At 46.4% G+C, this 27,996-nt stretch overlaps 1 protein-coding gene across 1 annotated transcript in view; it reads right to left on the bottom strand.

Annotated features, from left to right (window-relative positions):
- tmem132e (transmembrane protein 132E) overlaps positions 1 to 27,996 on the bottom strand; it is a gene marked incomplete at both ends in the record, with an annotated part of 88,859 nt that overhangs the window by 45,493 nt on the left and 15,370 nt on the right. Inside the window, one exon of the mRNA XM_080014090.1 lies at positions 1,909 to 2,049. Within this exon, the coding sequence (XP_079870216.1) occupies positions 1,909 to 2,049 (141 nt within the window). The remainder of the gene's footprint in view (positions 1 to 1,908; positions 2,050 to 27,996) is intronic.

Below are 27,996 nucleotides of genomic sequence, written 5' to 3'. Positions count from 1 at the left end.
ATACGTGACACTGTTAGAAAATGTGCACGTGTGTGTGGTAATGGGTTTGTAATAGGAAGACTTATTGGAGATTAAGACTTTGCAAAGAACACCTGATTCTCACCCAGAGAGCTGTCGACTTCCTTCGGCTTCTTCTAATTACAGTTGAAATGGAGCCCGGCTCGGCCCGGCACTCATTCACCCCGGGTGACACGCGGATAAGTGTAGACCACTTAAAGCACAGGTAATTAAATTGTACATAACATTTCCATCATTGTCGAAAAAACTACCATAAAGTTAAAAGCGGTGAACGTAGTCGCTGAAAAGGAGCCAAATTGATGACCGTCAAGCTCGTCCGTGAAAGCGTTCACTTTGAATCACGTTTGGCAAGGTTTTTATCTGCATACCAGAGACTGCCGAGGCATGGTTAATAATAATAATGCATTCCACCAAATGAAATGTACACAAAATGAAAATAAACAACTGTTCTAGCCATTCCAAACAAAAAACATTTGCACCGGGGGTCCTTCGCCATCATGTCACGCCGCTGTTTTAGTCCCAGTCCGTCGCCTGGGGGGCGGATGATCTTCATGCAGGTACGGCCACTATCTCTATCTTTCCAGCCCTTCGGCGTGACTTGGCCAACACTCGCCCGCCCTCACACAGAGAGAGAGAGAGAGAGAGAGAGAGAGAGGGACTGTCTGCCGCGTGACAACAGAACACGCTAAAAACCCACGCGGGCTCAGATACGCAGCCAAAACTCTTCAAACCCGCCATTCTTGATGACCTGAGATTTACCTTGTGTCATTTGTCATATCTGCTTTCACTTGCCCACACCAGCCGGTTGAGTGCCGGCATAATGGGTGGGCCTGCGAGTTTTTGGCACAGAAGTCAATTTGGCCAACGCACTGTTGAAGCAAGCCACAAGTTTTTACAGTTGGTCCCTGATTTAATGGGATATCCTTAATCCTGTCCTATTAAATCAATATTTACTCCACAGGCATAAATTTGACTGATGTGGGTGAGGAAAGTGTGTGTGTGTGTGTGTGTGTGTGTGTGTGTGTGTGTGTGTGTGTGTGCGCGGAAGGGGTCATACAGCTTGAGCTGAGTGGCTTCACTTAGCAGTTAAGGTAATTTAGCCCGCGCGCCTATAGCCACGCCAATGCGCCCATTAGTGGGCTATACATTTTTACAATAGATCATGATTGTAAATCACGCGCCTCCCGCCCCGCGCTCTCACGGAACCGGTTTGCGGCGGAGAAATGATGCTGCACTGGAAGCAGAGCAGCCAGAGGGGAAAGGGCCGCGCCCGGTCATGAGGAACTGTGGAAAACGAAATGCTGTTTGGTTTTCTCCATTCGACTGTTGCCACTGGCAACGTTTAATATCTCAGGTAATTTGATATCAGCCGCTAAAATCATCCGTCTTGTCCGTCCAAACAGTATACGGAGTTGTTACCTGAGGGACAGAGCCCCGCCCGGTCTCCTTTCCGCTACAAAGTAAAAGGTGCTTCAGTCGGCGCCCCGGGCCGACAGCGGCGTGCAACGCAACCTCTCTTCAGGAGACACCGGGTCATTTAACACGGGTGGGATGGCGCCGGCAAATTTCACAGCGCTTTGATCAAAGGGGAACCTCTGAGAACGTCGCCGGAGGAAAATCTCATAAAGAAGTTTAGTCTGTTGCTAAAGACCGAAAAAAAAAAAAAAAAAAGGAAATCCTAAAAATAATTGTTTCTTGCGTCTTTGTGTATCAGAGGAGAAGGGTGAGAATCAACAGCGGCGGTGTCAGAGCTGGAGAGTCGGTGTGTGTGTGTGTGGGGGTGTGTGTGTGTGTGTGTGTGTGTGTGTGTGTGTGTGTGTGTGTGTGTGTGTGTGTGTGTGTGTGTGTGCGTGTGTGTGTGTGTGTAGGCCCCGGGGGCTGTTGACTTACCCCTGTTTCGCTGCCTTGTTCTTGTTCACATCTATGGTGGTGATGGAGTGCTTGGCGCCGGACTGCATCTCCCAGTCCACCTTCCACTGAGCGCTCTTTGACATCGTCTGGAGCAGATTCACCCCCTTCTTCGCCTTGACCCTAATCGGGGGGGGGGAACATATATGAAAAGAGAAAGACAGGACAAGTCAATTATATTATATTCGGAGCGATGATTTATGTGCAAGGTCAGATGGTTCAATACCTTACACAATAGTTCCCCCTCATATCGCATCATGGCAAAAGCAATTTCACAGATGAATCAACGTCAGAGACGGATTTGGACGGCGGTGGGATGATACATCGGATGAGGTAAACCTCGTTTTTTTGTTTTTTTTTCCCACCAACACAAATCAGAACCGGCACATTCGTAATTCACATTCGGGGGGGCATTTTCAATGACTAACTTTCTTCCAAAGTACCAATAACGCTATCATAATGCGTCAGATACCTTGAGCTGCATGGCAATTTGACATGAATAAACAGTGTGACAGAAGGCAAAGCAAAGGGGATATCGCAATGGGACACATTGATGATAATCGCTTGGGATTCCGTTATCTGCCCCTCCATTCCCCGCTAATTCCGCAGGGAGGTCAGAGCCCCCCGCCCCTCCCTCCGCCGCCGTCGATCAAACGCGAGAGATGACTCCGGCTCGGAGCGTTGCTCAAGGACGTAGCAGGGCGGTGGATGCCCCTCGTCCATGTGGGGGCTCCAACCCCCCGCTCCTTTAGTTGAAGGATGGTCTCCGTGCTGCCCCCCGTCTCCCTACGCCAAACCCGCTGCCCCCGTAATACCGCCATCGTTCACACTGATTAGAGTGCCGCTTCCGACGCCTCATGCGCTACATTATTTGAACTTCGCCCGTTTCATCTTCGGCGATGAATCACTCCGGTCGTTCCGGGCCTTAACTGTGCGGCGCTGAAGACATCGAAAACAGCCACCGCCGAGGGTTATGGTCACACCGGAGATTGTATTGTTTTTGCCATCTCCATCCACGACCGGGAATGACAACGCGAAACTGCGCCGCGGCGAGTGCGCAAACCTGAGACTGGAACCGCCGACACCGCCCGGCGGAGGATGGATCTCGCCGCGAGGGCGGAGGTGACATTTAGAACCTCGGGGGCATGAGGAGAGGAGGAGGGGAGAGGAAGTTGTACGTAATTAAGCTCAGATGGGGAGGAGCCACCCGCTCCGCCGCCATCAATTTCACTTTTTCTTTGTGCTGCCCCCGCCCCACCACCACCACCACCACCACCACCGTCACATCCAGATCACATCAAGGGTAGATTTCAATGTTTTTTTCCTTCTTTATTTTTAAGTTCATAGAAAATCGATCTAACCGCCCCGGGGTTTTGGGGAACGTTATATAATCCGTTCTTACAGCGACTGCTCTTCCCCTTTAAACTAAAAGAGGCTGAACTTTCTTCTTAAAATGTCACATTGTACTTTGGGCCATTGTAAACACCGGACCACGCCCAGCCCCGCTCCGGCACTGACGCAGACTGGGAGATGACCCACCGTTCCCCGTGGACGTGGAGAAGCAGTGGTAATTATCGATCCCCCGTTCTCCTTTCATGGAACAGGATATGCAAAATGAATTATTTATATACGCATCTCTGAGCCAATTCCTTGATAAGGAAACGGTGATATCTTACTTCGAAGGCGGCCATGTGCGTAGGCTGCTGCGGATGGGAGATTGGCAACTGGTTGACCGGTGAAATTATTTTCAGTAAATAAAATAAAACTTCATAAGGAACACACTTTGCGCTTTGCCAGTACAAGACCTAGGGGCGTTGGCTCTGTGATCTATATGAGAGTGCCAATCTGGGGCGAGAACATGCCCTCCCCCAAGCAGCGGACGATATTATCTTCCTCACGGGAGGAAGTGGTCCAATTTTCTCCTGCTTCGACAACGTCAGCCGATGCGCTCAAAGTCTTCGTGAAAAAAGCTTGTTTTCAGAACAACGAAGAAGCTCACTGAGACCATTATCATTCGAATGCAATTTTCTCCCGAGGGTCTCACTTCCATTCGGCTCAAAGTTTACGTGCGCTGCAAGATCTTTTATTTTCTGCCATTCATCTCTGTGATGAATAATGGGGAGAAAAAAAAAAAGTCCTTCCTGTGGTGTTTCCGTTTTGCCATGCGGGGCAGCGCGCGCCGCGTCACCCACTCATCCGTGATTTGTCAGGACAATTGACTTTCAGCGGAAACGGGATCCCGTTCTGAAAGCAAAACACAAGGGCGCAGCGGTGACAAAATAACTATCCCTTCGACGACAGTCGCTGTTGAGCGTCACACACGGTTTGCTGCCTCCACTTTAAAAGGTGCGCCTGAGTCAGGATCCATTCGCAGATGTAGGGCATCATAACCGCCGTCGACGCAACACTTCCTTGAAAACATATTTTCATCAAATAAATTTCATTTTTTTACGAGTTACCGGTCATACACTATTTTAAAATGAAAACATCTCCTTCTGGTTTCATTTATTTATTTATTTATTTATTTATTTGAAATCACCAGACCCACCTTACAGCATTTATATTCATCACCAATGACCATTAGAAACCCCCCGCTCCGTGTCCATCCTGATCCCTTGAGAAAGACCACATATTGTATAGTAACGGTGCTTTTTCTTCTAATCGGTCGAGCTATCTCGCAGACTAGGTTAATTTTTTTCCTCCTCCAAATAAAAGGGATGAGGCGCCGGTCCGTCGGGAGCGAGCTACATGAATTGCGCCTCGCCCGCTGCACAGCACTGGAGCCGATTAATGAAAGAGCATGGCAAATGAAAAGCGGTGCAGCCGCACCCTGCTGACATTGTGAGCCCGGAATCCCAGGGATACTTTGGGAGATACTGTTCCAGGGATGGAGGCTTGGCGAGCCTAAACCACTTGAGCTAAGACAGTGCTATTACTTTTCTCCTTTCTCCTGTCATGATAATACCTAGTAGGCCACCCAGGGCGGGCCGGGCTGACTGCCCCGAAGTCTTCTTCCTCAGCTGGGTGGACCTAAGTTTCTGATAAAGAATTCCCCTGGCGGGGCCCACCACCTTCTCTTTGCGACCTCACTCACAATTTAAACAGACCTACAGTGCCTACTTTTTCCACCCGTGAGATTATCGAATCGGCAAAGTATAAATTCCCTTAAACAGTGCATTTACAAACGCAAAGCGCCTTCAGAAACGCCGCACCGCCGCGAGGGCTGCCGTCGGAGCTCTCGAGATGACGGCCCCATCCGGCCCCAGCCCATCCACCCGTCGGATCAAAAGCAAGCAATCTCGGCAATCATCTCGAGCACTTTTGATATTTATCTTGTTTATCGCTGTGTGTAAGCAGCTCTGAGGATTTTATTTTTTTTTCTTCCGATGCCAGCGCGACAGAGTTACAGCTGGGGAGCCAGAAGGAGGGGTGTGCGAACCTGCCGAGGGCTGACTTTTTAATGGCAGCCTTGAAGAAGAAAAAAAATAATTAGTCCAGCCGAAGACCCGTCAATAACGACTGCTATGGCACGGCGATTAAAGAAAGTACACGACTTTACGTGTGGTAAGAAGCACATGGCTACGGGCACATGGGTATTCGAACATTCCAAACAATTCCTTGGGAAGTGATTGACTCGTGCGCCGCGTCCCCAATACAGACGGCGCCGCGCTTTCCAGCCGCGGCGTCTGAACGCGACAGGAAAAGCGGAGCCGCTTTTTTTGCCGGGGCCCTTTTCTTTCCCTCTAAAACCTTTTGCGCTGCTTTGTCGCCTTTGAGCTGCGAGCCCCGTTCCCACTGCACTCACCTGATAAAACCTCGGCTTCGGGGACTGAACTGTGATGAAGGGGCGGGGACCCAACCTCACTGATGATTATGCAGCAATACTATTCTTCAAATGTCGCCTATCTGAGGAGCGCGCACATAGCGTCTCTGCGTGTTCGCGAGGTGTGGTTTTTTTGGGGGGAGGGAAACTTTCTTTGAAACCCACAAAAAAACAAACATACAAACAGTTTATTCAAGAGGGTTGGCGCATTGTAAACCCGCATGGGTCCTTTAAGAGTGAATCCACAAACACAGCTGGCTTCGCTTTTGGATACAGATAAACAAAAGGCTATAAAGGCATCGCAGTTCTCTCGTTATTATTTTGTTTTTTTGCACGAATTACGTACTGAAAAAATAAATATATACTTATCATGGTATGGTATGGTACATGCAGTCGGTGTATACAGACTGGGTCCATATCCACCAACTGTACGTCATCATGTGAAGAATGCATAAACCTCTTGAAACTGTTTTCTCAAGACTTCCTATGCAACACGACCAAAATCAACGTAGTGTTGCGCAGTGCCTGAGCTCAGTGCGTTCATGATCAGCACGGCGTCCCGCAGCAGAGCGACTGCCGAAGCAGCCTTGGCGGCGGCAGCGTCGACGCCAGCACACTGTGTCCTACTCACGGGGAGTTCCCCCGGGGCAGCGGACACGCCCACGCACGCACCGGCTCGCGTGGAATTGGACGTGCCCGCCAAAAATAATCCAGACGTGACACCGAGATGATAACCAGCACTAGCATTCTTTGTTGTAATTGTTCATATTAACGATGAAAAGATCTGTAAAAAAAGATCTTCTTGTGGGGTGGACATAATTGACAGGACATTTTAGATATTTTATAGGAAGGAATCTGTCCGAAGTTAATGAAATATTGTCACCAGAGATCTGATAAAATAAATAACTAAATAAGACGACAAAGTGTGAGAAACGGCCCTTTGATTGAGCTATGGGGCGCAGTTTGAAGTTATTTAAGCGTATGTTTATGCCACTGGTGTTTTTGGAATGATGTTGAGTTAACCTTATATTGTGTGGTTGGGGAATGCGTCAATCAATCAATTCAATTTCTTCAATTCCTGCTTAGAAGCACATGACACATGCACAATTATATCATGATTTTTTTTTTATTATTTCATATTGTAGATATTTAAGTTTTATAAGCGTGTTTTATTGAAATACTCCTCAACATTTCAATTCCTGCTAAGAAGCACATTACATATACACAATTATATCATGATTTATTTTTATTTCACATTGTAGATATTTAAGTTTTAGAAACGTGTTTTATTTAAATACTTCTAAACACTTTTGTTTTGTCTATAGTATCATATTTGTCTATGGTATATTTGATATAGCATCTTCAAATAGTTTCCAAGGAACAATAATTAATTTGCAAGCTTCTCCGTTCAAATTCCCCCGCACCACCAATTTCAATATAACCTCAATGCTCAAATTCATATTCAGGCTTTCGGATATCGCTCCCTAAAGTTGTGGTGTGAGTATTTTCATTTGGGCTTTGACAGCCCAATCCCCCCGTGTGAAATTATTGAGAGACTGTCCAACGCCGGGCTCGCTTCGCGCCAGCCCCAGAACAGATTGGGAGTCTGCCGCTCCCCCCATGGCTTCTGGCGCGGCACGCTGAGGATTGGGATGTCAAAAATAAACATTTGATGGCGGAGGGTGGCGGCGAACCAACGCAGCGCTTTTAGGGCGGCGCCTGCGCCGTCCCTGGGCTGAGACCCTGATGGATGGAGTGGGCCGTTGCGGTGGTCCCTTTAGCGAAGTGCAGACTGTGGCGGGGTAAAAAAAAAAAAAAAGAAAAAACCTAAACAAACAAGTAAAATGTCAGCAGTAGAACGTCTCGGAGGCATTAGCTGCACTCCCTTTTGCATTGAGGCAGGAAACGGAGCTCTCCCGAGCCCCGACAGCTAAATTTGGCCAGCAAAGCTTTTCTCCCCCCACCCGACTCATCTGCAGGCAGAAGCTCCATTAGTTCCTCTGAGGGGGCACTTTACAGACAACTTCCCCCACATTGGGGGACTCCAGGCACAACAAATTCCATTCCGTGACAATATGTATAATTCAAAATAAGTGCATATTTGTATTTTGTCCTTGGCCCGCGCTTGATTTAGCACTCTATGTGTTGAATAGCACGCGATTCAATCGCAGACTGATGTGTGCGGGGGATGCTTTTTTGACTGTGGGAAAAGCTTTGAGCTTCGCTTCACTGCAAGCTCCGAGCGCCGTGGGAGCTTTGACAACAAATGCCGCAGCCTTTCGCTTATAGGCCTTAACATTTAAAGCAATGTAGAAATGTTGTGGACAGAATTATGTTCCTGACTTTCCTTACTCCCGGTGCTGAAATGTCCACCAGCAAGGCACTTAACCCCGTAACGGCTGCCGATGATCCTCGCACGGCCGCCTGCACGGGGCGTACCAATAAGTTGTCAGTTTGCTTTGCACAAAAAGGTCAGCTAAACGACGAAATGTAATGTAACCTGCTTTATATTTTAGTCAAAGGCACAACTTTGAGACATTGAAGTTAACGCAGAAGAATAAGAAAATCTTCTCCACGCGGTGACGGGACAATCCACCGCTAAAAGCGACAAAGGGTGTTAGACGCTTTCACTTAACGTCGGGGCCAATGACCCTCACCCAGCGGCTTATAGTTACACTTTTTGGATGCAGTGCATTTCCACCAGGCAAAAACTAGCCTTCTGTGTCCCGCACTAACCAACGCCGAAGAAAGGGCCTCTTTCAGTCGGGCCCTTCATGAGGGTTTCATCGTAATGAAGGGAGAAATACTTCATCATCGTTTTTTCTTTTGTTTTTGTTTTTTTTTTGCTCCGGAACGAAGATGCATAATTCCAAGCGCTGAAGCTCACGCGTGAGCTCAGCTCCAGTTCTCAGGCCTCGGCGGCACAGAAGCCGACAAAAAAAAAAAAAAAAACAGCACGACGTGCTCCTGGGCTGCGGGCGAGAGAGAATGAGAGGGGGGAGGGAGAGAGCGAGAGCGAGAGAGAGGGAGAGAGCGAGAGAGAGCGCCCACCGTGCTGCATTACCTCAGCGAAAAAATTAACTAAAAGCCCTTGTGTGCTCCGTGGCTGATCTCTGTGGTCTTGGACCTTGGGCATCGGTCGCCGCATATGCACGCTTGGCACTGATGATGTCGAGCATCGCAAAGAAGAAGAAGAAGAGGAAACCCCCCCCCCCCCCCCCCCCTATGATCTGATGCTCATTATCGCAGACAGACGACAGCGTCACGGTAAAGAGAGCAGCTGGGCCTCATGGAAGAGCCGAGCCAGTGGGGGCGGACATCAGCGTAGTCAGTAATTCAGTAATCGTTCTCGAGAAACAGAAATGAGGCTGCGACGGGCGGCGCGGCTCAGCCCAACAGTCTGGATTCAGCCTGATCGGAAAATTCACCGGGGGGAGTGGAAAGCGGAGATGATGTTGTTTTATTTTTTTTCATTTTTTGATGCGGGGGGCCCTTTGTCTGAAGCTGCACGGGCAGATGCTCAGAACCGCTGATCTAATAGGCCTCCATTTGGATCATTTTTGTTTATGCCCACGTAGACGACAAGAACCCAAAACACGAGGAAATTCACTTGGATTTTTTTTTTTTCTTCCCCCCTCCTCCCTTGAAACGACATGAAAGGGGAGCCAAACTGTTTTTGCGTGCCGCAAATATTTGCAGACCCCCGCCCAGTCCAGTCAGCAGCTGAAGAAAAGAGTGAGACAGTGTAATTACAGGGCGCAGGAACGGGCTTAAGAGGCGCTCGTCGTTTTCTTTTTTCCTTTCTTCTTTTAAGTCTCGTGTCTAGGTGCACAATCTTGTCCCCACCCGCATGACTGAAAACCGCCCTCGTACGGGGGTTGAAAAATGTCGCTACAGTACAGTGCTGCGGTGGGAAAGACGAACAACGTAGTGGAAACACCCTGTCCTCCCTCATGGACCCCTCCAGGCGACAGGACTTTTCATTTGACGTTTTCAGATTTACAGGTCCTTGCCCGGAGACGGGACGGAGTGTATGTTTGACGACAACATCTGACCCGTGACAAGGGCGCTGGGGGTGGAGGGAGCACTGGTCGAAGAGGACCAGGACGAAGAGGATGTCTCAGGGGTTACGTGGGGATAGGAGGACAACGTCTCGCTGAACTTGTCATCGGCCCCGTCACACTGGGTGAACAGAAAATCAAGAAACTCATGCTCCACAACCTCTAATTTGGGAGGGACGGACGGGCAGACGGGCAGACAATCTATTGACTTCCAAAAGGAAATGTCTGCGCTCTCAGTGGAGATCTGCGGTTTAAAGAACAATATAATAATGTTATAATGAATGGGCAAATAATAAAGTTGTGGGCGACAAGACCCGACTCACATTTAAAGCTATAATAAATACAATGCACTTTAAAGAGCGGGGAAAAAAAAAAATCCACTCTACTTGGGTACACTTTACGAAGACCTTTAAGAAAACCCATCCCTCAATAATGTTGAATTGTGGAGCAATGAAATAAGGAAAAGAGCGAGAGAAATAAACAGTCGCGGAACATGTGTGCATGCCTCCTCAAAACAACGGCCTCATAAAGCAACTGTGGAGCCGGAATAGTGATCCTTGGCTGACGTAATTTAATGCGCCGCTCCAGGCACTGCCTCCGACGGGGGGCATTGTTTGCTATGCTGCGTACGAAACCGTGTTCTGGCACTGAATGCAGCCCTTCTCACTGCGGCGCTCATGTTCTGTCCAGTGGCTTCTAAGTGAACCCTGGAGCAGTCCTCGAATTCAGAACTCAGACCAAAGGAGAAGAGCGGAGAAATAACCAGGGCACCACACATAAGCAAGGGTGTACGGTGTGGTTACTGCACCATTTGTCACATATCTGCTTATATCTAGCTGTAAAGCCATTACCAAAATACTATTTCAATTCTCAATAGCACGCACCTACTTAAAGGATACATCATTTAATATAATTTCAGGTAACATACAGTATGTGGCCAAATTTGGTGTATAAAACTTTATCTCTCTTTGCAGTTTTTCACTAACGCCCACCTGCTCAATGGTAGGCGTCTCACCTTTGCTCAATGGGACATTTGTTCTTTGCCCATATTAAATAGAAAGGTCAGCACTCACTAATGTTCCAAGGGGACATTGCTGTTTAATGTCACCTCCTTCCACCAGTAAAACTCAGCATGCGTAGACAATGTGCTGGCTTCGGTATCTGCAACGGACGGTATCAAACAGTGACTTTAGCCCAGTAATGGCCGTTGACCGTCTGTGAAATCCGGCTGACCAAATCACATTTTTTTTATCAAATCTTCCTCCTTCAGACATGCAGCCGGATGATATCTGCCTGAAATGTATCAGCGTTGTGCATCTACGGTATCACAACTATCACAACAAATGCATTGACCGGTCGTGTTGCTTTCAGCAAGTTTGGAAGTCGAAAAATGCACAAGTGGCAGTGTGAGACAGAGAACGGTCGTGTCCTTGAAGAATAGGTACTGAGGTGATTGTAAGCGTGATTTGTTCATCTAATCATCTTATCGCACTCGTCATTTTTTTGCATCTTTCCAAAGAGGGTATTTCGCTTTGGGCGCATGCCAAAGACATGCAGTACATACGTATGTTGACGCAACCTGCATTAACACGGCTGTTATTGATTTATTTATTTTTGCCACGTAACATCACAATACTGTAGGGAACAAAAGCCAAATCAAGTGGACTTTTTTATTTTTTCAAGTAAATTAAACACCATTTTAAAAACACGTTTGGGATGCCACTGTTAGGTTTATAGCCTGTATAACCGAAATAAGCCTCCTCAAACATTTTAAATCATTGCTAGAAATGTGGATTATTCTCGAACCCTAATAAGTGAAGAGGGAGAAAGACTAAAAGAAAATAATATAATATGATAATAAATAATAATATTTTGACAATCTTAATTTAACGTGGGCAAAATGGGTTCAGGATTGGACATAACAGGGGAGCTGTGATGCAGTTGGCAACATCAATTCAGACCCTTTTTGCATTGGCAACCCCCTCATATTTCATCTTTTAAATGAATATATATCTAGATGTATCCATTAAGACAGTGGATGAAAAGTCTATGGAAGCCACAGAAGAGCGATCTGGCATCATTGGAACCTTGGCCCACAGGGAAATACAAATGCTCCTAGAGGTGGAGGACTCCACCGCTCGCTGCTGCCTCCGGCCACAAATCAGATCTCGAACATACCTTGGTGACTGGAGCAGTGACTTTAAAGCCATTGCTATGCAGGCTTATAAAAAAAAAAAAAAAAGCCTGTTACACACTGTGGGCAACCCCGTTGGTTTGCAATGAAAAGGCTCCAAAGTGCCTTCATCTTTATTGATTGCATAAAAAAAACAACTTTTGTTACAGTCATAAAAGCATTTTTTACACTCTTGCTGATGGACTCCCCCACCCCAAACGGTCAAAACGAACACATGTTGAACACCAACACCCCTTCGCATGCTCTCTGTCTCTTTTCTTCCCCCCAAAAAACAAGCTCCACACACACACACACACACACAAACACACACACACACACACACACACACACACACACACACACACACACACACACACACACACACACACACACACACACACACACACACACACACTCCGTAGGTGAACACACTGAAGCGCAGCGTTGGCAGCGTTGGCTGGGAAGTTACCCTTCTGGGGTGACAATTATTCTAAGTAGTTTTCCCATCAGCCAGAGCCATGAGCTGAACAACCTCGGGTGAGCCAGAACCTTTCTGCGGAGGCAATTGGGGAAAATAGCCACTGTCCAATTTATTTGATAAGACGTGTGGAACTCAGACCTGCCAAAAGATGCGCAAAGGAAGAAAACTGAGGGTGGGGGTTTGGGGGACCTAGTTTCTGACATCTTCATAGTTGAAATGACTATGGTTCATGGTAAAAAATGGAAGGTTAGGGGAGGGGAGAGTGTGTGCGTGTGTGTGTGTGTGTGTGTGTGTGTGTGTGTGTGTGTGTGTGTGTGTGTGTGTGTGTGTGTGTGTGTGTGTGTGTGTATGTGTGTGTATGTGTGTTTACCAGCTAGCGGACCAAACAATATCTCTGTGCCACTGGTGCAATTAAGCATGAGATGATGTGACTGTCTAACGTGACCGTGGGTAATTACAATATGGTGATGGTGTGCGATGAGCACCCCTTTATGTTGACTATGAGCTTTAATTCAAAGATCTCGTCAGTATGGGGGTCAATGCTCCTTTGGGGCCCTCTGCCCCAAAGGAGCTCCAAGTAGGACTTGAAGGAAACTCTCTCTCTCTCTGTGTCTCTCTCTCTCTCTCTCAGTCTCTCTCTCTCTCTCCATTCACACCCACACAAACACACAAGTGCAAGAGGGGAATGTCATCCTCCCAGGACACACACACACACACACACACACACACACACACACACACACACACACACACACACACACTCAAACGACATCATGTTTCAAAGCCAGTCGCTCATGTCCTTTGATGCATCAATGTAAAGACGCTGTACATAAAATTTCTAATAAATCGAATGTTTTGATTCTGTCAAATGAACCGCTCTGCAATTTAATTAGGCGTTCTAGTTTTTAATTACCTTGTCGCTTGTCGTTATAGCTTGTCAGTGCAAAAGACCACATCCCAAGCTTGTCAAGACGGAGGAGATTCCTGGTGTGAATGAAGGGATAAGTTCCCTATTTTCAAAATCTGCTTTTCGAAAATGTGTTTCTTTGTAAGGCATAAAACTTTGCCAGTGAGGGCTGCAGCCGAGCAGTACGTTCACTGTGAAGTTGCGGTGAACAGAGCATATTCTGATATTTACAAATTGGTTAAAAAAACAAAACAAAAAAAAAACATGCCACAAGGGCATTCTACATCAGTGAAAAAAATTACACTGGGTAAAAAAAAAATAATTTCAACCAACATTTTATTTAAGGAATTATTTTCCCACAACTCACATATGTTAACACAATCACGTCAGAATGGCAATATTAATTTGTAAGCTTAATATCCAGCAGCTTCCGAATTTCAAAGCACGAAACCGTGTCCGATTTAAAACATGCAAAACGGGGATTCCATTAAAAGAAAATCTTATACCCCCTCTTTCTGAAGAGCGGCGTATAGTGGAAAGGACAATTTTTGCGATGAACACTCTCCAACATAACCACGAGTGATATTGCACTTTAATTAAATTTGGTCTGTATGGAAAGGGTTCCCTTAAGCCGCCAATGACGCTGACAGTTTCAATCCCAAAATGAAATAGAGGTCAGTGTCGAAAAGACACTATCCCTTCACTATAACCATAGTCAAACCAGCAGGTAAGGAAAATCCAATCTATCTGGGAAGCAGGGCCATCGCAGATCCCCACACCGGAGCTCCAGGCAACGGGAGCTTTGTTTTGCCTCCCCCAATGGTTGGTTTTCAGAAAGACCTCTGTAATCCTGGGCACAAAGGATTCCTTGAACGTGGCACTGGCAGGAGGCTTGTGAATGATGTCAATTACTCGGCTACAAACGACAGCAATACTCTCGAGAGAAGCTGTGCGTTATCTGACTTATCCTTACCCTGCAAATTCCCCGCTTTTAAATGCAAATCTACCATTATTTCCCCCCAGGCACAAGATTTCCACGCCCTGCCTACTGTATATGACACTGTAACAAAAAAAAAAAAAAAAAGGGAGACCTTTCCTTTTTCCCGAGCTTAGAATATCGGGTATGCAATCATTCCCCTCAAATCCAAGGAGAAGCTGCTCTTAAACTTCATCGGGATTGTTGCCTCAGCCAGCCGGGGCAGATTTTGATAGCGAGGTCTGCTTTTGAAATGGAACTTCATGTCGAGCCGCTGCTCCAACTGTTGATTGAAAGTTAAGAAAAGCCCCACTACAGCACTTAAAAAGATAAGAAGAGACACAGAGATTGTACGGGGAGAAAGACGACAGGAAAGCAATAGTGTGGCAATTTGTCTGATATTAGCTATTTTATAAATAGGGTATTTGCTGGCTTGCTTTCTTGCTTCTGAATTTCCCATGCAAGGCATTTTCTGTACATCTTTTCATTGACTCCTTTGTCAAAGCTTCCCGCCTCTCCGACAATACCTATAGGAGTTTATTTAAGCCTCCGGGAGTCGCGGAGACAGAAAGCTCTGCGTCGATCAGCCACAAAAAAACAAAAAACCTCCGACCTCGAACAGCTCTTTTTTGTGCATTCTTATTATTTCAAAGAATTCTGGAGACAAACGGACGCCATGAACTTTGAGACCGACTGAAACCTAAACAGGGCTGAAACAAGAATGTGTCCTGACTACTGCGTGTTAAAAAAAGACACGAGGGAGGGCATCCCCGCAGCCGACCACCACCCATTACTGATGGCGGTGTTGTGCGGGTCGGTGATTGGCCCTCCGTCACGGTGAAGCCGACGCCACGTGTATCAGGACATATTTGCGAGCGACCTCGCCTCCGATTTGTTCGTCGGGCCGCAGTGCGGAGCGGGCGTTCAGGCGAGGGGACGACGTCGATGGCCGACTCCTTTGGGGGAGGAGGAAACTTCAAATGGGAACTTCAGGAGGCAAAGCAGACGGCTCGGGACATGCCTCCACGTGTCTCCAGCTACAAACGCTTTTGAAGGTCGGAGAGAATCTCCGGAGCTGTGAGACAAGCGCTCACCCACCGGTCCACCATCACTCCAGAGTCACCAGATGTCTCGAGGGTGTCATACCGGCCACTGTGACGGAAATCACTGAAGGGTGCACTGTATGTGTCTGACAACCAGGCTGAATGTACCTGTTATTGAGAATTAAATGACCTGGTCTCTGACCTTTAGAGAAAACACGCTGATTCCTGGTTCGTATTTTTTCCAATCTTAAACGAGCCCTCCATGTACCTTCATCAAATCTGCCATTCATTCAGGCTACGATATATGCCGAACGCAACAGGCAAGAAATTGGGGGAAACACCGACGTAAAGGGGTGATGCTGGGGGCTGGACAAAATATACTGTTGAGTATTACAGAATTCAAGAAGAGGAGTGGTTGAAAATCAAAAACATGATCGAATGAGTGAAACAGAAAACACCACGCTGCAGCAGTACAGCCATCTTGACCGAGTGAGGTTTGTCAGAAAACAATGTAATAGGTAAGGTTATACACCAGGGAGCCGCTATTACACATGTCACATTGTTATTAGACATTATTAATATTTCTTTGACTTAATGTGATGGTTGACAGTCAAACCAAAAGTGTGTCTAATTCCAAATTCGTGGATTTTGGTTATCCTGGCCTCAAATAAGGAATCTCTCGTACTCCATTTGATTGCTCAAATAAATACATATGCAATCTGAGGTCTATCCGGAAAAGATATTCGGATTAACCACGCAATTTAAAATTCTGTAATTACTAAAATGGTTTAAATTGCATAATAAAGCAGGGCTGCGTAAACGCTGATAACATAAGCGAAGCATCCCCTTCTTCCCTTTTTTTTTCCTCGCTTTTTTAGATAGGCAGGTTTTACCCTTTGCCCGGCCTGCAACAGCGGCTTCCCTTCCAGGCAAAGTGTTATTTTGATTTAAAGTTAGAGGCAATCGATAAGGTGAAGCGAGTATTTAACAGTTCTCAACCGCGTTGCCCCCCTTCCCCCACATCCCATCCCACTGCAGTAGTGTTTCTCCCTCTTTTCTTTTTTTCTTTTTTTTTAACCTGTGCTGTCAGCATGCTGGGCATACAACACAGAGTATTTGTATGCCATTGCATCCAGGACAGAGTTAGTCGGCAAGTAGAGTTCAAGTTCTCAACCTGCAATGCAACTCTTTATTAATTCTTCTCATCATGAACCGCTGCAATAACTCTGTCCTGTGGATGCCCTATAGGATGACAAGAGCACAGTTTTGGTTATGGAGAGCCACCACCAACCCCGCTCTTTGGAGAACTATTTACCATGTTTGGGTTTATAAACAACTGATCACTACCCCAAGAGGGGGAGAATCACCACGGGTGAGACAATGGAAACAAACAACATTTACTGCAGTAGTGTTTCTAGGAAACAGCAACAGTAACAGTTCAAATTCCGTGTCAATACAGAACGCACATATCATCAATAAGATGTACATGCCGTGTGTTGGGCATCTTCCCACTTTGTTTGCAGAATCTTTTTCCTGAAGAAGGCTGGCTAGTCCGAACGGCAGTGTTTTGCCATGGGCACACTACACCACTTTCAAAGTCGTCACATCGCCGCAGCGTTCACACTACACGACTTTCCGTCTCGTGATGGGGAATCTTGGGGTCTTGTGGTGTGCACGCCACATGACAGATCGGCGAGAGGGGTGTCAAGAGCTTAGCGGCTGAGAAAACCTCGTAGAACATTTTCCCCGACAAAAGTTTCTGCAGATCTCGTGTGCGTGCGAGACGCACATGGTCTCGTATCGATTCTTGACTGCGCTGGACAAAAGTTGCAAAATTTGAATTGTCGATGAGAGCCGGTGTTTTTGTTACGCGCTTCAGGGAGCTTCTTAAATTTTTATGCGTGATCTTATATCCTTGTCCTTTCGCCATAGAGCAGAAACAATGGTGCCATATATTAATTTCAAGAAGATATAAATGTCACATTGAGCACATTTGAAGATCAATGAAATACCAGATCGCCTCCCCTGCATACTGAGCGTCAAAGATGATGAAGAAAAGCGGAGAGATGGTTGGAAAGACAATCAGGGAGGAAAGACATGTTCTTTGATTTGGGTCAGCTGATTTCTCCTGCCCCTGAATAAACCCTCCCGGGCACCTCGTCTCACAATCGTCCAGGCAATTATGTCAAGAGAAAGGACACTGCGGGTGTTTCCTATAGCTGAGCTGGTTTTTTTTTGGTCGTTTTTTTTACAAATAAACCATTCTGGTGCTGATGTAAGCGCCATAAGCCAAAGATAATGTTCACTCCCACTAAAAGGCGGAAACTCCCTCGCTAGGTTTTCGAGGCTCTGCTTGTCAGCCGGTCACACCGTTCAATGACTATACTTGTCTGCGCCACACAAAGCTATTCAATTAAAGCTTTTCCACGTATCCTTTGATGCAGGAACGGCCTCGGATCGCATGGGTATTTGTTCATCACATGTATTGACCCAGCAATGACCAGGCGTATATCAGTCATGGGATTTTCATATAGCCCCCGTGAAATAAAAGGCCATTTCCCTGAACGACAGCAAATGGAGCAGACAGCCACCGATGCACTCCCACTGACTATGACTTTCTTTAATGCACCGTGTGCCACTTTCGGCTCCACAAAATGGATACCACCTGTTGCTTAGACGTTCAATGTCTGTAGGGGGTCGGAGGGCTGGGGAAGACGACCGAATGTTCCTCATTATACTATTAATAATGGACTATTGTAGAGAGGAGTGAAAGATAAGGGCAAAGCAATTTACTAATTGTTGGTTCCAAAGCCCGAGACATTTTTGCATTTAGCACACACTCATCGCCTCGGTTCTGAATTTGTGCCAGAGAATACAGTTTAGGCACCTGACACACTTCTACCATTCAGGAACGAAGAGTGAAAGGGCGCTGAATGCCGGATGCATGCGCTCAAAGTCAGACGTCATAAGAGACTCTTTTTCTACAAACCGTCATTCGAAAATCACCCACACAGATCAACTGGCGCGAAGGTTTAAACCAACCTTAAAAGAGCGTGCCTAATAAGCTCGCAAAGACTACCCGAGAGGGTGCCCAGAAGTCAAACGGTATATCACTGTTCAGGCTACCGCATTGCAGTGGACCCAGAATTATCCTGGGTTGGGCCAAATAGGTGTGGAAGCAACAGTCATCCACAAACAGATCAGTAATGGAGCTGCCGCTGTAGACCAAAACAGCCGACCCCCATACAGAGAACGATCGATTATATCTTTTGGCCCCACGGGCAGCATACTCAGATCACATTGTAACTTATAACTCTGAATGGAATGAAGATATAAATCACTTGCAAAGGTACAGTGGCCAACCTGAATAAATGTCATGTTTTACAAGTGACTAAGTAGTCTGCACACACAATAAGTAGAGAGGTGGTTTGACCTCTGATGAGAAAAGTGGATTGCATCAAAGCTGGCCCAGACCCGCCCAGTTTACTCTGCATGCTGATGGATTGACGGCACAACTTGGAGCCAGGCTATCACGGCTTGTCAACGGAAGAAAGATCAACCTGTGCACGGGGCACCCTTGCAGAACTTTTGCAATTTGAAATAATTGCGTGCCCACTGAAAAACAAAGTTTTCTGCCGTGAAATGGACAACGACCAAACTGATTTATAATTTGGTTTGGAGAAAGAGAGGGCTTGCGTTGGCCAAAGACCATACCTCCTTGAAATGAATGTACAAGGATGAAAGTTAATGAAACAGATTGCTTTTTGGAACTCGAATGCTTTGCTGTCCGGGCAAATGAGTTCAAAATCATTGATTGCTGCTTATTCAGTATTTATGTGGTCCAGCCTTTCCCTGCGACAGAAAAAAAATTGGAGGGATCTGTTGGAGAACGCAGTGTTGGAGGGTTGTGGTGAGTTCAATCAAGACCTAATTTTTATGGATTTTTTCCCCCAGATAACTTCAGTTTTGACATTTAAAGAACGATCATAATAGCACTACTTACACTTAACATTAATTGGAATAAAATTTTCCCATAACTGGTTTTTCAGCCAAACCGTGTAAAATCATGTAAAATCGATATCATTTTTGAACACCCGCTCCCAGCCCTCGTATGCCAATTCGGGTCAATTAGTAGAAAGGATTTTTCCTGATTTGTGAGCACCGTGGGGGAACGGCCAGGTGTGACCCATCAGGCGGTGGGAGGTACAGGATAAAAAGCAAGCCCGACTCGATCAGACGGTTGCCCAACGTCAGCGGCGATAAGCGTTTTCTTGGACATTTGACGCACTGCAAGCTTTTGGATTTCGACAAATTAAGCCATCCGCCTTCTGTGTTTCCCTCACCGAGTGGATCTCGCCAGTGAGCCGAGTCCCTGAAGGGAGCGCGCCAGCTTGAGCAACAGACAGCGACCCGGGGAACCTTCTCCCCCCACCAGTGCTCCTCTACCGCTCCCCAGCGTGCCGTGATGTGCCTCGGTCCCCGGTGCTACAGGGAGCCTCACACATTCGCCGACAGACAAGGCTGCAACCTTTGCCCGTTCCCCTGCTTCCCTTGAACTCTTAAATAAACTGATTATTCTACCCAAGCTGAAAGCTCAAGCTCAAACCCCATTCACCAACAATATGGCGCAGCCAGAGAAAGTGTGGAGAGTGAGAGTGCAAAGCAGATGGTTTTGGCTGCCTCTAATTATTTTTCGTGTAGACTACGAGGAGCTGCCATGTGAGGACAGAGCAAAATGGAAACAAATGCGGAGCCAGTGAAACAAAGCAGGAACCTCCGGACTTTTGAAATGGGACTTTTGAAATCTCACTTAAGAACAACTGAAATTCAATGTGTACTTAATTGAATACAAACTATATTCTCAAAGTCTAAAGTATGCCTGAAAGACGTCAGAGGTGTTCATGGACGACTTGAATAAAGGGGGCAATTAACATTGCGCTTCTCATTTAAACCAATTTTAACCACACTTATTGTTTTACCACTAACCCAACCAAGCTAGTTTGTGTTCTTATTTTACTCATAATGAAATGTCAATTATATGAGTAATGATATGGTCTAATACTGTACTGGTCCTGACGCTGACCACGTCTCTAGTGGGAGCATTTGCCTGCAGCACCCTGCACCAGGACAATAGACTCTGCTACTGTCTAGTTAAACCCTGCATTGTGTATAGTATATAACCTAATACTTGTCATATAATTATATTAATGTTGCCCACTCAGCGGCCACTGCAGCCTGGTCATCCTGGAATTAGGAGTCATCCGTCTGTGGCCCTTTCTCGGAGTTTCTTCCTTTTTTCGGCTGAGGGGTTTTCTGGGGAGTTTTTCCCTTGCCTGGGTGGGGGTTAAGACGGGGGGGGGGGGCGCGGATTTCTTCGTGAAATGCGGTCCTGTCAAGCCCTGTGCTGTGATTAAGGGCTACCTAAATAAACTTTACCTCACCATGTTTCCGCCTCCTTGTGCCGTGTTCTAACGCGACCCGACCCGTCCTCGCCTCAACCCCCCGACCCAAATGTACTTCCCCAGGCTCCTGTTAAATCGCTATGCTCCAGTTCCCCTCCCTACTCCCATAGTTGAGACCCTTCTCCTCCTCCCCCTTCATTTCCTCGCTCACTCACTCTTCCTGCTCCTGTCGTCTCACCCCGCCAGTCTAATTGCCATGCTTTTTTTTTTTTTTTCTATCTTTTTTCCAAGCGAACCGACTCGCTGTCCCTCGAGTTAAAAAGAGTTGATGAGGATTCCGCCCCGTCATCCCGCCCCGGTCATCCAAGCCTTTGAGTTCTGCGGCGCTAAACAAAGAGATAGGACGGATGGGCGCCAGATCTCTTGATTGCCGACGCCGTACCCACTGAGCGTTGATAGCCGCTGCTAAAAAAGCAGCCTGCGAGCAATCATCTTCTGGTCGCCGGCGACGGGGAAGGTTTCTCTCACCCACATCTTCTCCTTTTCATAATCTTATCTGAGTGCTATTTTCACGGGTCAATTTGTACCGGGAAACTGATACCAGAAAAAAAAAAAAAGTCTCTACTTTCCTTCCATGTCTACCACACACAGAATCACCCCATGCCTGCTACAATGTTTGTGTACATTCCCATAATAATTAACATTGGTTACTTAGATCATTGCAATTTTCCCCCTACAATTTAAACAACATCTTATTCTAATAGCAACATTTTTTTTTTATGAAGACCTAGTTTGGAAATCGCCAGTTTAACAACCAAATTGATATTTTTCTCAGCCAACTGGATGAAAGTGCATGGATGAAAGTAAACTGGGTTGATGGTGTCAGTTCCTTTAATCCATGATATGACAAGATCCCTTTCATCTCTGGTACTAGAACGCTCCACTCCCTCCTCTCAATTGAGAGCCTTAATAGAAGGCAGGCCCAGAAAAAAATATATAAATAAACGTGACGTTTAGCATTTTTGGAGAACTGTAAACAGGAGCGTGTGACTATGCCATAATAGAAGCAGGTGCCACTCAGAAAATAAGTAATAAAACAGCCCAGACCGGCGAGCATTGGAGATGCCAAGATCACTCACTCTGCCACCACCACTGTTCCATAAATCACACACGGCATGGATAGAGCTCAGAGTCCCAAGACTCTGACATGAGAAGCTACTTCCCAAGTAATTATTTTTGACTGAATTACTGTTACGAGGGAAGGTAGTAGACATGTTCACTTCAAACAGAGGGTTTAGCAAGCTAGAATGAGATGCTTGCAGGGGCCCTTTGCCATCATAATAAAGACGAAAACTCTCAGCCGACAATTTGCAGATTATAGTTGCACCATTTGCTTTCTGCTGTTTGCCAAAAAACCCCAAAATGCTTCCAGCTCAGGCCTGAACATTTGAACCACGGAGAACACCCATCTGACCTGTCTTTCCTCAAAACACAGGTTTTCCCCCCTTCAGGCCTCGCCAGGGTTGGCCACACTTGTGGTCCGAGTTGCGTTCGTGCGGAGTGCGTGCAGGAGGTGAAATGGATGGGAGTAGAAATAGCATGTATACACAGCGCTCTCTGAATGTTTGAGAATCCCAGACGGAACGGCGTGCAACGAGTCACAGAACCGGCCGGGCATCAACATTAGGCAACATAGGCTGCACGAGTGCCATTATAATAGAGGGAAGCACTCCAGACATGATGGACAGCAACTAAACCCTATCCGTCGTTAATAGCTGCTAAACTGTCATGGGCGCCACGCCCTACTGTGTGAACGTGCACGCGGTTGTGTGGTGTTGTGGTGGGCTGGTACTAGGTGGGGAGAATCAGAGCGCCGTAAACGCCAGCAGCACCGACGCTGTGCGTGGCTCAGAATGGCCGGTGGAAAAAAAACCTGTAGCCGCCATTCTTTAAGCCGCCCCCCGCTCCTGCCCAAACAATATTAGTGTTGTTGTGTTTGAATGCCGGCGCGGGCGATGAGGCGATCTGTCAGTCGGGTCTGCGGCGTCAAAGCCGCTGAAGGGAGCTCTCAATCCTGCTACGGGAGGGAGGGGGAGAGGACAAGGAGGAGATGAGAGCGGCGATTAAACGACAGCAGAAGAAAGGAGAGGGGTTAGGGAAGGAGACAAGAGGACAGGAGTGGACAGGGGAGGTGTGGGAAGGTGTATGAAGGGAACTGGGGAGGGGGGAGAGAGAGAGAGAGAGAGAGAGAGAGAGAGAGAGAGAAAGAGAGAGAGATGGCAGCAGATAAGGTAAAGAGACGGATGAGGAGCGATGCGCAGGAAACAGCCATACATCACTGAACCTTTTTTAGCTTTTTTTCCAGTGTTTGGCAGTGTAGAAGTGTAATCTATTTGAAATTATGTGTGTGCACGCCTGTGTGTGTGTGTGTGTGTGTGTGTGTGTGTGTGTGTGTGTGTGTGTGTGTGTGTGTGTGTGTGTGTGTGTGCGTGTGCGTGCGTGCATGTGTGTGTGTGTGTGTGTGTGCGTAAGAGATGGGACAGATAGAGAGAGTGCTCGAGAAAATAAGCGAAGAATTTAAGCAGTGGGAGAGAAATATTACCAGATTCTTTTTTATTATTTGCTTGAGTACCTTCAGTACCGGCTATCTATGCTGAAGAGTGTGTTTGTGCGCGCGTGTTAGTTTGGATGTGAGTCTTTGAGTGTGTGTGTGTGTGTGTGTTTGATTGTGTGTAAGAGAAAGACAGAGAGAGTGCAGAAATGAGACAGAGACAGATACAGTAAAATATATATATATATAAAAATATATAAATATATATATATATATTGAGTAGAATGCTTATTTTATATGACAACCTTATTAAGCATCATTGCAGATGCCTGGCTCGGTTAGGGATCGAGATCTATCTAATAATAATATGATCTTAATAATATTTAATCACAGCAGAGTTCAGGGAAGAGGCGTTTTGAGTCTGAAGACCTAGTTTCTCTTTTCTTTCACGGCTTGGATTGTCTAGCGAGGCCGTTTAAAAGTGGAATCATGACGCAAAAATTGCCACTCTTCTTGCTCATGGCTCCATCTGCTTGTCTGGGTTGTATACGGAACAACCTTGTTAGTCAGTTACGAAGCAATGGCGTCCCCAAAAGCTCGAAAGAAAGGGAGCCCCTGTGCATTGTTAAAGGTGGATTTGCCCCTAGGCTATAGTTACACATTTTAGCATTATCAATTGTTCAGATGTTTGTTTCTGCCAAAGATTGCATTTATTTAGAAGAAGAATCTTTAATTGTCACGCAACACACCACACTACAACTCATGCATACACACACACACACACATGCACATGCTTTGGATGGTGGCCGGTGAAATGAAGCCTCTGCATTTGACCCATCCTGGCTTGTCCTTCCTCCGGGGGGGCAGCCAGGAGCAGTGGGGAGCATTTGTCGAGGCTCCTATTTGGTAGATAATCCGCCGGAGCATGGTGCCAACAGCGCCCCGAACCCAGGACCTTCTTGTTGTGAGGCAGCAGTGCAATGCACTGCGCCACCGTGTCACCGTGTTACATATTTTTTATCGTGTTGCATATTCTGATGTTTCTTTGTTACAACGTTTGAATCATTAATGGCCCTGTTCAATAGCTCAATATGCACCTGACAGAATTATTTAGTAAAGACAAAGTGTATACACAGAGAAAAGGAGTAGGCCAAATTTATTGTGGCTAAATGCAGGGTATTCATTTGTTCGTTTCAGGTGGAGTGTAAATAAATGACTGGTGATTTAGGAACTCTATTCGCGGCCGCTTAACCGGCGCAAATAACACAAAAAGCAACCGTGTCACTTACAAAGCGCACCGCAAACGGTGAAATGCACCGCTAACTGCGCTGCCATGCAAATAGCAAAATTGGCCCTTTTCTACGCAAATGAGCCTCATTGCAAAAAAAACAAAAAACAAAAAAAATGTGCAACGTCCAACACCAGAGCTTATAGCCAAATGAAATTAGAGTGAAATTATTGCTGTCTGCAGAGAGTTGGTGGTAGGTGCACAGACAAGAGGTCTGATCAGAGCTATTTTTTTTTACACAAATTGCCTTTGTTTTTCCACATGGATAATTGCGATCAGATGCAAAACAAGGGCAAATTGCACTCAGCTGCAAAACTTTACGGCCGCGCATGCGCAATATGTTTTGTGAATCGGACGCTAAAACGCCGCAGATAGCGGGCCGCAATTGATGCGCAATTGATGCCGCCATTAGCGCCCCTAATCCATTCTTTGTGAATTCGCCCCTCGGCCTCCAACATGAGCGCCATTTTGCGGGCTCGGAAGATTTCATCAACTGCGTCCCACTAGCCGCAAAGTTCTCAAAGTGTTTCTTCTTTATTCCTGGTTGATGGAAAAGTGCTTAAGCTCTTGTTCAACTTTATCAGTGATGCTGCTTGTTTTCTGTTGCTTCAGATGTCTTCCATCACTTTAGTCCAATTCGACCAAGGACGCTGTTTGCAGACAAAATCCTGCTACCTGTTGAAAAAGCCCCTTCGATAGATTTTTTTCCCCCTCACTTTATCGCATCCATCGTGGACATTCGTTTTTGGGGGCAGAATAGTGTGTGTCAAGCCCGCAGCCAACTATTCACCAGTTCACCAATAGATTGCTGTCAGAATAAGACACGTCAGCAAAGCAATGTATCAGGATATTGACAAAATTGGTTATTTTAACACAATGACAATTACAGTGGGAATTGATGAGGGAATCCACGATGACTATATAATATTAAATCCCTCCCCTGGGAAATAACAGATTTGCTCCAAAAGGAAGCAATAAGTTATTTCTCCAGAAGAGAAGGACATGGGTGCCTCTACTCTCCAGACTCTACCTTCTCTACCTCCCTCTGCTCTGATTGGTCGATATGTGACGTTGATTAAGGAGACTTATCACGAACAAACTTCATATCGAGTCCGCTGGCAACTGCTTTGGCCGGTGGGCTACTTATTTTCTTGTAATATTTTTTGTTCGCATCATACTGCCCCAAGTACTTACCGTCCTCCCTTACCTAAAATAGAAGTAAATCAACTCCTAACTGATCCTTATGTCTATTTTAAAACCATGCAGATCCCTGCGACGGCCAAATAACTTCTCTCTGTCTCTTGCACAGACAAAGTGGATGTAATTGTGACTGACCCCGATGATAGGAATGATTGCTCATTAAAGTGTATTATACCGGCCAGCGCAAGAGATAATAAATTTGCGACAGGCCCATGAAACCGAAAAATCTGCCAAGTCTGCAATTGCAGTGACCGTGGGTTTGCGGAGTGGCCGGGCCGGACTTTTAATAGATTCCGCAGCGCCGGATCCAACACAAACACACACGGACGCACAGAGCCGAGGAGATTGCAATCATGTTTCCATAAAGCTCAGCGATATTAGACACAGTGTTAGGACCTCGTCGCTCCCTGAAGAGATAGGGAGCATGAAGAATCCCGCACCGCCGAGCTGGGACGGTGTTTCGTGGCGCCGCCGAGCATTGTGGGATTCATGTCCTTAACCGTTTTCGAATCTAGGATTCCATCAAGGACCCCAAAGCGGCTTTGCAGTGGATTATTCCGTGCCTGCTTATGGTGCAGGTGGCCGCTGTTTGTGTCCTTCAAAAGAGGCCTCGTGCATCCTAGGCCACAATGAAATTAAAATTCAGCTCTTTGCGGCTCATTCTCTTATTCCGCTAAAACCTTAGAGGGAGAGAGGCGAGGCAAGGACAAGCCTGTAGTTGTACTTTTCTAGTAACAAGGAGAGCGGGGAGTTTGCCAGTTAATAAATATCCATCCATTTCTCACCTAGCAGATTGTATCTGTGGCCCTTGCTTGCTAGTGAATAACAAGAGCAGTAATTGAACACAAGGCTAAGGGCATGTTCGCAACAGCAGGGGATGCTCTGTGGAAATTACACCGGGTGAAAAAAACAAAAATAAACCGCCGTCGGGTTGCTGCGCTTCTGTCAGCCGAGGAGGATCGAGAGACTGGAGCTGGGAAGTTTTGAATAAGTGGGAAATCAAGTGCGTTGCTGAGGTACTGATTCGGTTTCGGTCATCACCCTTTGAACGCGCCTTTGTCATTAGTTCGATGCAAACGAGTTTGATAAGAATTTGTAGGAACAATTTAGAGACGGCCATTAGTTCATTGTTAAACACTGAACTGAACCACCACAAAGACTCCACTTTGGAATTCAGATTTTATGCAGATCTTCTTCTCAAGCAACATTAAGTAGTCCAATTCAAAGCCCCCCACACAAGTAGTTAGGAGTGACTAACTCTGTCTATGATATTGCGAAGACTCCCTTACAACGGGCCGCTATTCTTTCTGACCGAGTCCCAAGGAAACGTGTTTGCCCTATCGGAACTCAAATTGCTTTTGGAATATTTATCAAAAGACGTTGCCTTTAAAACTGGTTCATTTTGCGTTGCCATTTGATGGAACAATGGAACATTCCTCCCCGATCGTTTGACTCCCTATTTCAGAAAATACTAAGTAGGGCAAGGAAATTAGGCCTCTCTCCTCTGATTTGTGGGTTAAAAAGGCAGATGAAAAGGCTTCTCATGTGCTGCGATGGATTGGTTATGACCAAATGGGTGAGAGAGAATAAAATTAAACCCTAAAACACATATTGCACAGTGTTGCGATGGTGGTGTTGAAACGTACCAGTTTATTGTAGAGCGTGGGCAAAATGTAACAAGCCTTTTTACAATACATTAAGTCATTTAGCAGACGCTTTTATCCAAAGCGACTTACAATTATTCAAACACCGACGGACGCAGTCATCAGGAGCAATTAGGGGTTAAGTGTCTTGCTCAAGGACACTACCGCATGCTTGCAGGAGGAGCCTGGGATCAACCAGCGACCTTTAGATTACTAGACCACCAGCTCTACCGCCTGAGCTACCATCCTTAAGCAGATGGAAGCTGCACGTGTGTGTGTGTGGGGGGGGGGGTGATTTACCTGTGCTCAATGATTGCTCTGATGAGCAATGTCCATACAGCCACCCCTAATCCCGGGCCCAATTACCTAGACCCCAGAGAGGTGTGGCTGCTTAAACCACACCAGCCCTACACCACAATGTATTTAGTGGATTTCAAAGTTTCCAGAGAGAGATGCCCTGGAGTTGTTAGTGCAATGCTCTATCGTTTGGGGGCCACACCGGCAATTTGGCAACCCTGGCAA

Source organism: Zeus faber, assembly GCF_960531495.2.
Source record: "Zeus faber genome assembly, chromosome: 14".
Classification (NCBI taxonomy): Eukaryota; Metazoa; Chordata; class Actinopteri; order Zeiformes; family Zeidae; genus Zeus; species Zeus faber.
This window is presented reverse-complemented; position numbering and strand designations above follow the sequence as displayed.